Source organism: Corylus avellana, chromosome 3, assembly GCF_965113065.1.
Source record: "Corylus avellana chromosome 3, dhCorAvel1.hap1.2, whole genome shotgun sequence".
Classification (NCBI taxonomy): domain Eukaryota; kingdom Viridiplantae; phylum Streptophyta; class Magnoliopsida; order Fagales; family Betulaceae; genus Corylus; species Corylus avellana.
Window position 1 is genome coordinate 24,776,304 of NC_142492.1, and position 16,420 is coordinate 24,792,723.

Consider the following 16,420-nt stretch of genomic DNA (forward strand, 5'->3'; position numbering starts at 1 on the left):
AGCCAAATTATTATTATACACCCAAAAAAGAAGTTGATTTGTTAGTGAAATTTCTCTCGGGTTGGACTCTTTGGGCCTTATTAGTACTGGACCATCGTGGATCATTATGTACCCCCCTCTCTGCCAACCGCAAAAAAGTAAAAGTAAAATAAAGAAGAAGAAGAAGATTTCCACTTTTTCTTGATCCGGTGCCACGTGACGTAACAACCTGCGGATGACTTGTGCGATGTACTGCAACTGTTTTAAGAGTGAACACTACTTCTAATCAATTGCTCAAAAGAAGAAGAAGATCAAATGGAAGGTGGAAGCCAGCCTTACTCCTCCATGCCTCTTGTTTCAAGGTTGGATCATCTGGATTTTCTTGTGAGTTTTTGGCTTTCTTTTCCCTTATTTTTCTTGATTTTTTTTTTAAATTTTTTTTTTTTTTTTTTTATATATATAATATAATTTTTCACATAACTAATTATGGTTTTCTGGGTGTGTGACACAAACAAATTAAGATGAAATATTTAGAAAGAAAACAAAGCTGCAATAGCTTGGGCCAAGGACTGGAGAGGCAATGTGTGCCAATGGATTTGGCAGCAAAGGAGGCTGACTTTAAAGGCTCACTCTTGGATCGGGTGGCATCTCTTGAACACAGGCTTTTTCAGGTATCTTTTTGTCGAATTATTTGGTATAAGAATAATGAATTTGCTTTCATACACCAATTTCACTCAACATATATATATATATATATATATATATATATATATATATATATATACAGCATATAAACTAAGTTGTCTTGTCATATATACAACCTACGATGATCCAGAAAGGTACCCAAACCTTTTTATAATCGTGTTAATTAATGTTATTAATTAACCAGTGGCTGTTACTATATATAACAAGTATACTGAGGCCTCCTGAAGACTCGCAGCCATTGATTAAAAGCATAGATACTAATTTTAGTTTCACACAAAAACGCAAGGAAAGGATCCCATTTCTATTCTTTGGAACAAAGGTAGTTGTCTCACCTTTCATTGATGGATAAAGTTTTCTCTAAGACCTATAAAACCTTTTCTTTCGGTCGACCAAAAAAAACATTTTTTAAGTTGTGTAAAATGATTCCACTTTATTTATTTTTTAGGGAAAAATGCAAAATCAATCTATGTGGTTTACCTGATTTGCAATTAATTCTTTGGGGTATCAAAATGAACTCAAAGGTCCCGGAGGTATACCAAAAAAATAATTTAGTCCATATATTCAAATTTCATTCACGGACTTAATAGATTTTGATAATGTGAAACGTTAGATCCAATAAAATTGTGATACTTGTCATTCTAATGGAATATGTTAAATTAGTCGACGAAATTTGATTGTAAGAACTAAATTATTTTTTTACTATACCTCAAGAACTTTTGAACGCATTTTGATACCACATGGAGCTAATTGTAAATCAGGTAAACCACAATGACTAATTTTACATTTTTCCCTATTTTTTAATTTCCGTAAACTATTTTTTTCAGGTTTAAGCTTCTTCTTCTCGACCTATAGTACCTGACCTCCTTCTCCACACATTCTTTCTCGCAATTCATTTTTTGTTGCCTCCGGCTGTTGTCGTCGTCGCTGGTTTTCTATCTGAACCAAACGCTGAATGTATCAACTAAAACATTTTCCAACAAAAAATGTTGAAACAAACAGAGCTGAAATTGTGTTGGAAAAAATTTCCCTAACTCAACCTATTAAACTAACATGCATGTTCTTGAAGTATGTGATTAATTCTCACATGCATTTTTAATAGAATTAATAGAGTCACACGCATTTTTTAAAATATATGTGAAATCGCATGCTTTAATGATAGCTTTAATTAATAGACTAAGTTGAATGATTTTACATTTAGAAACCATTAATGATCATTAGTTCTTGTTTGTAGACCACAATAATTGTATCAGCTGTTTTAACATTATTGGAGCACAATTAAAGTTTCCTGCTGAATTTCATTTTCCATTGAAGCAATATTTAGAGGCTAGAGGCCTAGTTTTATGTTAATCAATATGTTGTTCATTAATTCTTCAGGTATGCCTAGGCATGCAATCTAGCAGCACATATACATCATCCTCTTCATCACGTGCTTCGACACAAACACCTGGGGACAGTTCTTCAAGCCATGGATTCAAGGGGGAACCATCTTCCTCATTCCCAGCTTTCAACATTAATGCCATTCATGGAGACAAACTTATGTCCCACGTTGGTGTCCATAGCCATGAAATTCAGGTCTAATTTCCATTCAGAACGACTAATATATATTATGTGCATGCATGCATTTATGGTAGTCCACGATGTCACTTAAAACTATTTAATTAATTAAAATTAATTAAAAATAATGATAAAAATTTAAGAGTTTTTTAATGAAATTATCTTTAAAAAAATCTAGAACAAGTTGGATTCTCTAATTTATTTATTTATTTATTTTTATATCTAAAATAGCTATTTTCTATTTTAGTTAATGACTTTTCAAGTACAATTTCCTTCCGTTTATCTATTATTTATCTATGCCACCTGCGTATTCTTTTCTTATTCAAGATAAAACAACAAAGAAAGAGAAGGCGCGCGGAAGAGATGGATATAGAAATAATTAAGAAAGAGAGAGCGGGAGAGAGAAAAGCATCAAATATTTGTGCATTGATGCACAATGCTTCTCCACATTTGGAGATTGGGAAAGCACTTAGCTCAAATGCAAAACCCATTTAGTTTAGATAATCGAATGAACATGTTTTTTAAGTTTTTGATTAGCCATTGATTTACATACAACTCTACAATACATAAGTCGTTGTGAATGCTCAAATGCAGGAGGTAAAACCCCATAGGCATAAAGTGGCAAAAGAATTGAAGATTGCTAGTGCTCCTAGGCAGCTCCTTGGGAATGGCAAGTCCAACAAGGAGGAGAAAACATGCAAAAGCCAGAAGAAGGGAATTTCTCCAAATTGGCCACGCTTAAAAATATTAGGTTGCTGATAATCTCTCTCTCTCTCTTTCTTTTACTTATCTTTGTTAATGTAATGAAATCTTTGGCTACTAAAATTCCATTATATACTCTTTATTTTCTTTCAAATAAGCAATAAATAATAATAGTTTCCTATCTTTTACATTTCTCAAACAAAGAAAGAAATCTAATCTGTGGTTGTCATGAATCAGGCATATATGAAAAACCTTTGTATTTAGATTGTACTTAATTTGTACTTTTTATATAGAGAAAAAAATAAATAAATTGTAATTTTGTCTCAACACCTAGCCTACTCTAAAGGACCCCCCACATTATGAGTAGAGCAGAAAAGGTAAGAAAGTAGGGTAATCATTTGTAAGGAGACATGCAGAATACGATACAAGTGTCTCTTATATGGCTGCAAATATAGAGGGGCCAACAAATTTTTGAAATTAGGACAAAAACTCACTATCGAAATTTCAGTAGGGGTCCTAAACCTACCTGGCGCCGCCCACATTATGTGCCTTGTGAGCTTCTAGGGTACTCTATAAATTGCTTCCTTGACTCATGCGTGATAAACTTACTTTCATTTCTTTTCATTGTCTTTTGGGGATAGGGTTGTTAAAAAGTAGTAGAAAAATGCTTGACACTATTGCTTTTATTAGAAAAAAGGCTTGACACTATTGCCTTTATAGCTAAGGCGATAAGTATTGCGTGGAGTAACAAATTGATTTGACAGTTTACATGAAATTTGTAACATTAACTAATAATTATATTTAATTAGTTAGTAACGAACATGATAGATGTCAAGTAAATTGCGAGTTTGGATAAAGTGTTAATTAGGCTAGCAGGCTAGCAGCCCTCCTAAGTGCAATGGAGAGGACTAGCCTAGGCCATGGCCCTACTTGAGATTCGGCTTAGGTGTTACAAAAACAGATTTATAAGGGATCTCATGTAAACAAACTAACGGTTGAGATTTAATTTTTCTCTTTCTCTTCCTTTCTCCTTCACACGCCCCATGAGCTCATGCCCACTAACTCGCTACATCCCTATATTCTTTCTCTTTGTCAACTTCCTTGTACAGAAACATGTACCCACTTTTAATTAATCCAACCCCTACCTTTAGAGTAATGCTATAAATTTTTATTTTTTATTTTTGTCATTCAAAAAATGATATGACTTTTAAAATTACCATTGGACTTGTAATTGATCACTGTAAAATTTTGATCAAATTATGATTTTAAAAGTTACTTCACTTTTAAAGTGACACAAAATGAACACAAGAATGACTTCTAGTATTACTCAATGTAATATAATCAAATTTTTGAAAATTTCAACATAGATCTATCGTGGTCCAAGTAATCAGATACAATGTAGGCGCAAAATTAGCAACATGTATATCGTGATCTATGAAGCGCTCAAACACAAAATGGGCGCGGGGTTTAACCCCTTTGAACATCTACTCGCTCCGCCACTGACTTATAATTAAGTAATATACAATAAGAGACGAGAGCTAAAATAATGGTGGCGTGACTCATATGGCTCAATCTAAGACCATTATTAAGTATAATGACGACCTAGAGTAGAAACATTTGTTTAAAACATAAATTATTGGTGGGAATCAAACCCACAAATCAAGGATTAAGAAAAGTTCAACATCATAAGTTAACAATGGGACATAGGCTAAACAAGTTGCACCAATACAATAATCCCACAAGTTGAGTAGTAAGAAAACTTCAACATCACAGCTTCATAATGGGACATGGACTACACAAATTGCACCAATACAAAATCCCTCCTTGCTACTTTTGTTAATATAGTCAAGGAAAAGGTGTGGACAAGAAACACAACGACCAAAAGAAAAGAATTAAAAATTATAGGAGGGAACAAGAGGTGATGGCCATGGTGGCTAGCAGCCTAGCAGGGCTTGTTGGATGCTTCACGGCCATGTAAAAAGTGTAATTCCTTTGTTTTTTTGTGAAGAATATGTGAAATATCTCACCAATTTTTCAAAATGTGATGGGAATCATTTGGCATATAGGGTCAACAATGAATTTAAAATATGAACAAAATTTGGAAAAATATTATAGGTTTTTTTTTTTTTGAAATATTATAGGTTTATTAATGCTATTTAGTAGACTGCTATACAAAACATCCGTGAAATACAGTCTACTAAATAGCATTAAGAAGATATTCGGGTAAATAGATAAAAGGATAACATGATTTGCTTAGCTGGATTAGTCGTGGAATGATGTGGATGCCTACTTTTAGAGAGGAGAATGATGTGGACGTCCAAGTTTAGATATATAGTTAAAAAAAAAAATTTACATTTTTTACTTGAGAGAATAGAAGAAGAATTTGCAAAAGAAAATCTCTTTCCTAGGAGAATTGCATATAGGACAAATTTCCAATTTTTTTCGAAAATAAAAAAATGAAAAATAATTACGTGTGTACGATTGTCTCATAAAAAACTGAATAGCCCCATATATATATATATATATATATATATATATATAACAAATGCATATTTTGAAAGCTAACCATTTGAAAATTTTGGGAGTTTATTGCCGTAAGGGATGATGCAAGTGAAACTGTTAGAATGCTTCTAGATTCTATGATAGAAAAATGGAGAGATATAAAAGCGGAGGAATAATAGCGAGAGTGGAAGCACACAATGGATTATATTATATTAAGTTTAATTATGATAATAAATACGAAGGCCTTTATTTATAGAGAGGCAAGTAACTTAATAGACTAAGGAAATGTAAACTTAGTAGTAGACTAAATAAAGGTAAACCTAGTAGACTAATAATACCCAAGGAAGTAAATGACAAGTAAATAACCATAACATAATATTCTTAACATCCCCCTCAAACTCAATATATAAACTTGAGTTTGGGTAAAAGAAAAGGGAAAGAAAACTAAATTCGCCCAAAAAAAAAAAAAATTGCTTGTGCCAAAAGAGTTGCCGAAGTAACTCTATAAAAGTTGCTAAAGACCCGTGGACTCTGCCTGAATTGAGCAATGCATTTAAGCTAGAGCTTGGTTCACTTGGTTGTAATTTGACTTGAAAACCATATACTAGTAATGAAGAAGCTGGCCTCGTCTGGTCGAGCGGAGAGAAAGCAGGGCCGTTTAAAAGGGGCTTGTTTGGCCCGTAACCCTTGCACCATTTCGCTTGGTTGGCTGAGCTAAAGTTTGACCCAAAAAATTCTAACTAGTAGATCGTCTCGCCGGGTTGGCTGAGATAAGGAGGACCGGTTGAAGAGGCTAATCATGCCTGAAACCCTTGAACCGTCTCGCCTGGTCAACTAAGCTAAAGTCTGACAAAAAAAAAAAATTCTAACTAGCAGACCGTTTCGCCTGGTCGACTGAGCTAAGTAGGGAGAAAAAATGGCCGGTTGACGAGGCTAATCATGCCTGAAACCCTTGGACCGTTGAAAGATCTAACCCAAAACATTTTCACTAGTAATGGATCAATGGCCTAGAAGAGGCTGTAGTGACCGATGATGGCGGCATTTGACAAGGTATAAGTGGGCTGGTTGAAAAGGGCTTCTTTGGCCCGAAAACCCTTGGACCTGAGGAAAGATTGGTCTGACCTGAGAGTGCCTACCGCAAGAAAAATGAACCGGATTGAACTGCGCCAAAGAAAAAGGCTATGAAATTGAATTAAATAATGCATGAACCAACTTGAACCGCATAAAACAAACGCCTAAATTTGGAGAAGAATCTTGTTTTCTACCATATAGAGATGCCAAAAGCAAAAATAGACCACAAATTTGAAATCAAGACGAAAAATTGAGTGGGAAACACCTGGTCAAAGTCAACGGTCAACTGCCAAAGAAAAAGGCTATGAAACCGAATTAAACAATGCATGAACTGACTTGAATCGCATAAAATAAACGCCTAAATTTGGAGAAAAATCTTGTTTTCTGCCATATAGAGATGTCAAAAGCAAAAATAGACCATAAATTTGAATCAAGACGAAAAATTGAGTGGGAAACACCTGGTCAATTTTTTGAATGGTCAACAGTCAACTACCAACACTGTAGAAAGTTAAAGTCAAAAGTCAATGCATAAAAGTCAACTCATGGAAGGTGCTGACATGGAAGAGTCGCTGACATGGCCGATGTGCTAACGTGGCCATTCTGATGATGTGGTAGAGGCGCTGATGTGGCCTGGATGACATGGCCTATAGTTGACGTGGCGATAAGGCTGATGTGGTGTGCTCAGAGGTTCACACATGGCTGGTAGAAGAAGAAGAGATGCGCTGGTGCGTGTGGTGCACACGCTAGGTGCTGCAGCAGTGTGAGGCGCGTGCATCTCACGCGCCAGGAAGGAGTTTGGCGCGTACGGAACGTGAATCCTCACACACAGGAGCTTCTATCGGCGCGTGGGGGCGCGTGCAGGGTCTGATGGCGGTGTGCTTGGCGGAGATCTGACCGTTGTCGCCGGATCTATAAGGTGGACCAAAAATCTTCCTGATCGGGCTGATGTGGTGGGGCGTGGAAAAATGGCAGCAGCTTCGAGTAGCGCGTGGGGGTGTGTGAATTGTTCGATGAGGCTGTGCTTGATGGCTCTAGACTCGTCTGGCCCTAATCTATCGATTGGCACTATTACCGAGGTGATTGGCGTTGTGTGGTGGTGCATAATAGAATGGATAGATTCTTAGGCGAGTCTTGCCTACGCGTGGATTGCTCTTGGGACGCACATTTATTGACGGGCAAAACCTTTTGGTGGCACGTGTGAGCACCACCACGGAAGCCTGGACGCTTTAGATCTCTTTGGATCTATTCTTGGCGGCATTTGAACTGTTGTCGGCGGCAGAAGCATGTAGCTCTTGCAAGGGCAGCGGTGGCGCAGAGAGAAATTGGCGAAGGCGCATGGCGGCGCGTCAGAAGGCCGATGGCAAGTCCGGATCTATAGGCTGGCACAATTTTGAGACTATGGGCAACAGAAATTTTGGTGGCGCTTGATGTGGGGTGATAAGACTAAAATTTGACAAATGAAAAACACTATAAAAAGACGTTTATTGAATGCCATAGAAAAGTGGCTCTGATACCATGTTAGAATGCTTCTAGATACTATGATAAAATAATGGAGAGATATAGAAGCGGAAGAATAATAGCGAGAGCGGAAACACACAATGGACTACATTGTATTAAGTCTAATTATGATAATGAATACAGATGCATCTATTTATAAAGAGGCAAGTAACCTAATAGATTAAAGAAAAGTAAACATAATAGACTAATAATACCTAAGGAAGTAAATAACAAGTAAATAACCCTAACATAATATTATTAACAGAAATAATCATTTTCAGAAATTTATATAATAACAATGTTATTATTTTGGATTTTTTAAGATACTCTTCACTAATAATCCTGATCAATTAATGTATTTTAGATACATTTCAGTTTAATATATTGAATCGGAACAAATTCCTTCGATTAAGTTTGAATTAGTTACCTCATTAATTAGTTACCATTAAAAGAGCGTAGAGAATGGAGTAATAAATGTTAATTCACAAAATCTCTAAAAAAATAATTATAATTAAAGAGGCACACCGGAGAGATCAACTGTACTTATTCTAACTAGGCGCGAACCACGCGACTATAGTGAACCTGCCCATTGGGAGCCACAAAAAATGGGCTTAGACAATAGGATATTAAACCTACTAACTAGAAGCCGCATATAAGGGGCCTAGACAGTGAGAACTGTAAATGCTCCCTTAAATCCAACTAAGTCATAATGTTAACCCAACCCCAACAAGACATTAGTAAGATCCAATGCAGCTAATACTTATAGGATTGAGAGTTCTCATTTCAGGAGTCAAACTCTCACCACCTCAATACACACCCAACCATTTTAGAGATTTTTAATTTGAAACTATTGAACCACCACCACTAATAGTTCTTCAACATTTAATTCAAAACAACGAATAGATATTTGAACGACTCTACATGATAAAATATCCTAAAAGTTCAGGAGATCTAGAATTAATTCTATCACAAAAAGTTCGCAAGCACGCAACAAAACTAGAAGTAATTTAGAATTCATAAATAAAAAAGAAAAAAATCAGTTGGTGCATGGATGCATCATCCATGACATGTTAAACTTGGCTTTCACAGCTACAGTTAATATCGATCTGATCGATTGTGGTCGTTACCTCATCAATCTCCATACTCATAAGAAAGAAAATAAAGAGACACAACAAAGAAAATAAAGTCCACCCAATTAGGCAAGTTGTGGCGCCACACAACTTGGCTATTATTAATTATGATAAACACTTTACTAAAAGTAATTAACTATGTATAAAATTAACTATGTATAAAATTATAGTGTAAGCTAGAAAACCATATATTATAAGAATAATAATAATTAATAATTGTCATAGAATGGGCTGCCTACTCATCAATGTGCATGAAATATCCCACCACATAGTATACTTCTAGACGTACGATCCAAAGAGATTATACATAATTATTATGAGGAGTTGGTCAATCTCATTCGCAACATTAATCATTCAACTAATTAATATCATTTTCATTGATTCCTAGTAGATTATGGTCATTTTCAACTCCACAAAGATTAATTATTAACATCAATTTAATACCTCGCAAAATTAAATCATGATTTTTATTTGCAAGTTGTATATTTATATTGTATATATTATTTGAGATAAAGGGAATATTGTCTCATTAATTAAGTATGCGTTTGAGTTGTACACAATCTTACGAAATGACCCGTACGTCTTTGACAATTGTATTTGAAGCATTCTCATATCTCGGCCCCCTTTTCTGGCCTTAATTAATCCTCTTTTGAATATCACATTTACTTTAATTTGGTCAGGTGAAAAAAAAAAAAAAGGCATTTGCTTTAAACGATTAGGCTACGATAAAAATGGACCAAACCCGTGCAATAGGACAATCTATGTGAGAGGTTGTTTAAGCCCTGCCTTCTTAGACAAGTGCCCAAACAACTCGAGCAGAAAAAAAAAAAAAAAAAAAAAAAAAGGCATTTGCTATCTGCTCAAGTTGTTTGGGCACGATCTCACATGGATTTGCTCGAGTAATGCTATTGATCTTCAAACCCTTTTATCACATTTATTTCATACTAGTTGAGTGCGCGTGTTTTAAGTGGCTGATATGAAAAATTACTAATTAACATACATTATCTCTATCGGCGTGAAATGAGTACGATAAAAAAAAGTATGAAGAATAACATTACTCGAGATTGCCTTATAGAGCTAAATCGATAAAAATAGGGTTTAGTCCTCTTGATTTGCATCCATAAAAACCCTGAAGAATTACAAGCAATATCCATCTTTAATCATTGTCTACAATATTAATTGCAGCTTCTCTATTTTCGAATCCAAAAAGGAGCCAAAAGAAAGAGTAAACTGGGGAGAAAACTTTTAGGGGCATATATAATAGTTAGGTCACCGTAGGAACCAAACTTAATTGTCCTCCATGATCACTTTTCTCATATCCTCTACAATCATGAAGGTTCTTCTAATTAAGCTTGCAACACCCTGGCCTTTAACAGTTTGACCTGGAGCTCTAACTTCCATACCAAATAATTAATTAATGCACATGAGTCCTCTCAGGTTAACCCTAATCCAAGCTTTGACTCTCGGAAGAACAGCTTTTAACCTTCTTTTCAGCTTTGTTGGTATATGCTTGGCATGTCGCAACACGCAATATTTGATTTCTAATTAACTTTTTGTTGAAGTTTCAAGGCAATATATAGAAGCTACATGATCGATCCCCCGGAGGTGGATCTGTTCGTGTCTTAACTTGTTAGCATGGTTTTCCGGCCAAGTAGCCGGCCGGAAGTTATATCACTTCAGGGAATGAAGTGAAAAAAGAAGAAGAAGAAATAATTGATGCAGAATCAGTGTATTATGTCCTGCAGACCCAACAAAGAACAATCCGTACCTTATCTACGACAAAACCTAGTGTTCCAAAGGTGGTCTGGTGTGCAAGTTGGAATGCTGTTTTTTCACTTTCTAGGGGAGTGCTTGGGTTTGACTTTAAGTTAAGATGCCCTAACAGTAAGTTCAATGGATTGATCAATAATCTTTTTTTTTTTTTTTTTAATCAATAAAAACACAACAAATCTTTCCCGTAGGTTACGTTGCATGAAGGAAATTCTTCTACTTTTGTCAGATAAATGCTACACACTTCACTTTTTTTTATCTCATTTTACTATATGTTATTGTCGTCACTAAAAAGTGTGGTATATAACATTACTTAAATAGATCATATTTATCTTTAGAGTAATATTAGAAATCACGTTTTTTATTTTATAATTATTTTAAAATCAAAAGGTTGGATGTTGGAACTACCATTTTAACATTGTGTGATAAAAATGAACATAATTTCTAGTTAATATTACTCTCTGTTTTTAAAATATGTGATTCTTAATAAAATTAATAGAGTACTATGTCATCTCTATTCTTAAAGCATATGATTCTCATAAGAGGGGGTAGAACTATATATAGTTTTAATTAGGTGGGGAAAAATAATAATTTTGGGTAGAAAATTAATTTTAGAAGGTCTATCTCATTAAAAACATATAATATAAAAGTATTTTTAAAATTTTTGAGGTGTCACGTTCTCTTCCTCATCTTCAACATGCATGGTTTCATCCTTGCCTAATTATATGCATTTTCACACGTTTAAATGTCAATTTAAGAAATCAAGTTAAAAAAATTTATCGCTCAGAATAAAATTTTGAGTGTTTCTCAACAGCTCATGAAATATATATATATATAGCATTTTTAGAAATTGGGTCAGCCCAATTCGTATGAATTTATATCCTTAAGAAATTACCTGGACTCCTGGACTCGGCTCGGCTGGCATCTGAGCGGGTTGATCTGTCATGCAATCAACACGCAAGCCTGTGAGCCAGCACCCACCTGTCCATCATAAGAGCTCGACACCTGCCCCAGCCAACAAAAAAACTAATATTTTATTCCAGATTTACCCACATAATAATTATTAAAAGACTAGGGTATTTCCCTTTGTACCCCTTCCATTCCCCAAAATCCCCAAAACCCTTATAAAACCAAAGTAACTCTCTCTCGCTCTCTCTCTCTCTCTCTCAATCTGACGCAGCGATGAAGAAAGGCGAGAGATCAATGGCGGAACAAGATACAGAGGAATCGCACGGCAGCGTGGCCCACCACATGGCTGTCCCACCCGGGTTGACCCAGGACGAATTCGACGAGTTGAGGCAGTTCGTGACCGAGTTCCACACCTACGGAGTCGGCCCCGGCCAATGCTCTTCCCTACTCGCGCAGCGCATCAACGCGCCCCTACGCACCGTTTGGTCCATCGCTCGCCGGTTCGACAAGCCCCAGACCTACAAGCACTTCATCAAGAGCTGCGAGGTCGGCGACAACTTTAGGATGACCGTCGGGTGCACCAGGGACGTGAATGTTATCTCGGGGCTACCGGCTGCCACGAGTACGGAGAGACTGGATTTACTGGACGACGAACGACACGTCACGGGGTTTAGTATTACCGGCGGGGAGCACCGGTTGAGGAATTACCGATCGGTCACCACGGTGCACGAGGTGGAGCGCGACGGGAAGATCTGGACCGTTGTTTTGGAGTCCTACGTGGTGGACGTTCCCGATGGGAACACCGAGGAGGACACGCGTCTGTTCGCGGACACCGTTGTGAAGTTGAATCTCCAGAAGCTGGCGTCAGTCGCTGAAGGGATTGCCCGTGACGGTGACGCTAAGTCAAGAGGTGATTGAAGAAAAATCTCACGGCTAAAAAAAAAAAAGAGTAAAGGATAAAAATGGAAAACCTCCATTTTCTTCTTTAATATGTGTTTCTCTGAATTGAGTTCTGTGAGCATGTTTTTTTTTTTCTTCTTCTTTTATTTTGGTTTTTAACACGAGCTGCGAAATTACGGGAATATCCTTTCCTTCGAACATGGCTTGGCCGCGGTGCCCCCACGTGATTCCCAGGAGGTTGTTTTGATAACTATGATACGTTAATTTGGGAGATGTCCAAAGACAACGGGGTTTCGGTCCAATGCATGTGTACAGAAAATGTTGAGGTGAGGATATTGATGTCATTTTGTATTTTGTGAATATAATTTACTTTTAAAATTTGGGTGACTTATGCCTTTAAATTTCCTTCAACTGTTTCCCTATAATTTAAAGCCTTCACACGCGTTTTTGTTATTGAAAGCTACTCTCATCTCCTACCGTGAATTTTGAGAGAAAGAAACTAAACTTAACCAAAAGAATAAAGTGTTTTTCCCCCAAAATTTAATGCAATATAAAGTCAGCGAGCCAGTAATCCCCCCAGTTAGTTAAATCTCATATGAATTCTCTCATAATTATTATTCAAATTTCCGACACCTCTCGTTTTCGCTCGAATTTTATAGAAATTTAGATGGCCTAATAATAATAGGCTAGGATCCCAATCATGCTTGCGTGGTTCTTAGTTTTTTGGTATATGCTTGTTAACAAATCATCTTGAAGTTTGTATATACTTGCTTGGGGGAAAAAAAAAATACACTAGAAATTAAGTACAAACCACTCCATCAAACTTTATTCCATTTAGATATTGTATTAAAATGAGGTATCTATGGAGTAAAAAGAATGACATTAACAAGAAGCTACTGGTAGACTTTATTGCAATAAAGTATTATATTATATTGTGTATTCTAATTTCTATGGAGTAATTGAATGCCATGTCGGGCAAAGGGAAGAGCAAAAAAATAAAGTGGGGGCAAGTGAATTTTGAACCTACTTTGGGTAAAAATAAATTGGTCCTCCTATGGCTTCGTTCTTGCTAGCTCTTAAATAACACCCAGTAGAGACATAAATGCATGTTAGAATTCACAATAATTATTCAAAATTATAATTTTATAAGATTTTTTTTACTATTTAAATGAATATTAGATTAACCGGTAAGTTACCGAAACGGGTAAATCTATATGGTGATTGGACCAACACCAATGGGGTCAGGTGAAACAGTGTATTTTATAGGTAGAGAGAATCTTTCTTTTCTCTCGGGTAAAGTAAATCGGCAGTGGAATTTCTAGGAAAGCTCAAGGATACAACGGACCCCATTTCTGGCAAATAGTTTTTCCAGGTCGCATTTCCATTTTCAGCTTGAGGCCAAAAAGTTTTTTTTTTTTTTTTTTTTTACTTGCAAAAAGATTGAGGTTCTTCAATTATTATAGTGCTCTGTAATAAACAAAACTAATTTTTAGTTATTTAAGTTTTCCTAAATAATTCTCTACTATTTCTGCATAATGGGTCCCATTTCTTATTACCCTAACATCACTACCCATCTGGACCATTGGATCACAATCATCCCACTTTGCGATTGTCCATTGATGGAGGATCTTTCACCATTGGTTTAGGATATTAGATAATGATCGGTGAGATGAATTGTCATTTGACAATATGACGACTTTGTTAATGAATATTGTCAACATCTGCCTATTGACCAGGTTGCTGAGCTCTCATCAGTTTGAGAGATCAGATTGGAACCTGGCAGTTTGGATTTGTTAGGTAGCATAGCCAGCAACGATAATGTTGGATGTGGGTAGACTTCAGCCACACATCTGAAATGTGTTAGTTGAAACTCACGGCATATGGTTCATGTTGTGTTTGTGTCGCAGGTCATTTAAAAAATTACCCACCTAAAATATCGTATGTCGAGGCGTGGGTATTATAGTATATAGGTTAATTTTAATTAGACTCATTTAATTTTATTTTGAGTTTGTATTAGATTTGTGAGTCGTGTTAAAAGTCTTCGACCCTGTTTATAAATATGTGCTCCTCAACTCAAGGTAATTAAGATATCAAGGAAATGATCATTCGAACCCCCTTAAGATCAATATATACCTCCCTAGCAATGACGGACCCAGGGTGGGACTGGGAGAAAAAAAAAAAAAAATTAGGCAAAAAAAAAAATTTAAGGTAAAAAAAAAGAAAAATTAATGCTTTTTTTTTTGCCAATTGGTCCCTCCCCAAAAACTTTTTGGCCCTTGGTCCCTCCCCAAATTAAAACCTGGGCCCCCTCTTGGACCACCCCATTATTTGGGATCAGAGATATACAACAACAGCGTGGTAGGAGCCACTCCCACAACAATATTGTCCTCTTTGGAGCCTACCAGAATTCAAACTCATGACCTCCTAGCATCTCTCAAGGCTTTGTTTCTCCCTAGCCACCACTAGGCTAGGAGAACGTATGGTTGTTATTAAGGGGTGTAAGTATACATTTAAGTATATCCCCATCTCCATATCCAGGCGAACTAGTATATTCATGTTTGTTGGAGGGTAAGTTGGATGATTAAGTGTTAATGCAATGAGTTAACATATTATGAGCTTAATATAATTGGAGCTTATGCACAAAGCAATCCAAGGTATATATGATTAACTTTTTCCTTTACCAACTTTTTCTTTACCCATTGTGGGTGGTAAAGCCCTTCTCCGGATCCAATTTTCGAAGCCTTTTAATTTGGTGGGATGAAGGGAACAAGCACGCACGAACTTTTGCTACAGTCTACATCTAAACAAGTACTGTAGATGTCAAAGTTTCATTGATTCTGATGTTCTTAGTGACAGCAAAGTTTGTTTCTCTCACCAACGTTAGAGATTTTATTTGTCGAACCTTTTACGCATAGATTGATAATTTTCAACGATAGCTTGCCCTGTGGTGGCATATCAAGTTGTGGACAAATGTCATCTCAAGAAAAAAAAAGTAGCGAGGCATGCACTTTTGTTGAGTTGATCGACTCCTGCAGAGACATTTCTTAGACTAGTTCCAAGAATTGGTGGAATTGAAGTGGGAGATCAATGCATTATTGTCACCAAGAGTTGCTTTTCATGAACTTCTTCCAAGTGATGATGATCAAGTTGCAAGATAGGAATAAATTCACTGTGCAGTAAGGACATGTACACCATTATCATTTTAGCGTACAAGAACAAATTCAGTATTCGATAATTCCATTCAAAGTTAAAAGAGGATATATAAGTACGTGTTCGTGCATTGAGTTTGGGTCGTGTCGAAAATTGTCATCTCAAAAATAAAATATCGCGTATTGAGTTCTAGTCGTATCAAGGCATGAGTATAAAACTGTATAAGTAAATTCTAACCTGACTCATTTAATTAAATAGGTCAAACCCTTCAACTCTAACCTGATGATTTCGTTTGAAAAATATTATTCAATATTCTTAAGTGTCCATCTCACAGTATAAAGTATTCTTGCCTACATGGCACATTTACATCCACTTCTTTTTAAAAAAATAAAAAATAAAATAAAAAAACAATAGAAATAATGTTTCGCCCAAAAGGAAAGAGTTAGGGGTTTTCGAAATTTTAGTGTGAATTGATGCACCTGAAATAGTGATATAACCTTTCCTTATATAGAGCGTTTACTAGTGGATTATAACCTAATTAAGCTAGATTT

The 16,420-nt window shown here is 36.0% G+C and overlaps 2 protein-coding genes across 2 annotated transcripts; both read left to right on the forward strand.

Annotated features, from left to right (window-relative positions):
- Positions 1–294: 294 nt before the first annotated feature.
- Positions 295–2,997, forward strand: MSP2 (microspore-specific promoter 2). Its single transcript, XM_059585830.2, has 4 exons — positions 295–363; positions 501–650; positions 2,059–2,256; positions 2,833–2,997. The coding sequence occupies exons 1-4, from the start codon at positions 295–297 to the stop codon at positions 2,995–2,997; spliced, it is 582 nt and encodes a 193-aa protein (XP_059441813.2).
- A 9,046-nt stretch (positions 2,998–12,043) lies between these two features.
- On the forward strand, positions 12,044–13,097 carry LOC132175616 (abscisic acid receptor PYR1). The gene has a single exon (XM_059587615.2). It carries the CDS (start codon positions 12,093–12,095, stop codon positions 12,735–12,737), a length of 645 nt encoding a protein of 214 aa, XP_059443598.2. The 5' UTR covers positions 12,044–12,092; the 3' UTR covers positions 12,738–13,097.
- The last annotated feature ends 3,323 nt before the right edge of the window (positions 13,098–16,420 follow it).

Coding starts and splice junctions, on each gene's coding strand:
- MSP2 (XM_059585830.2), top strand. CDS start 295: ATGGAAGGTGGAAGCCAGCCTTACTCCTCCATGCCTCTTGTTTCAAGG. Junction 651..2,058: donor TTGAACACAGGCTTTTTCAG/GTATCTTTTTGT, acceptor TTAATTCTTCAG/GTATGCCTAGGCATGCAATC. Junction 2,257..2,832: donor TCCATAGCCATGAAATTCAG/GTCTAATTTCCA, acceptor GCTCAAATGCAG/GAGGTAAAACCCCATAGGCA.
- LOC132175616 (XM_059587615.2), top strand. CDS start 12,093: ATGAAGAAAGGCGAGAGATCAATGGCGGAACAAGATACAGAGGAATCG.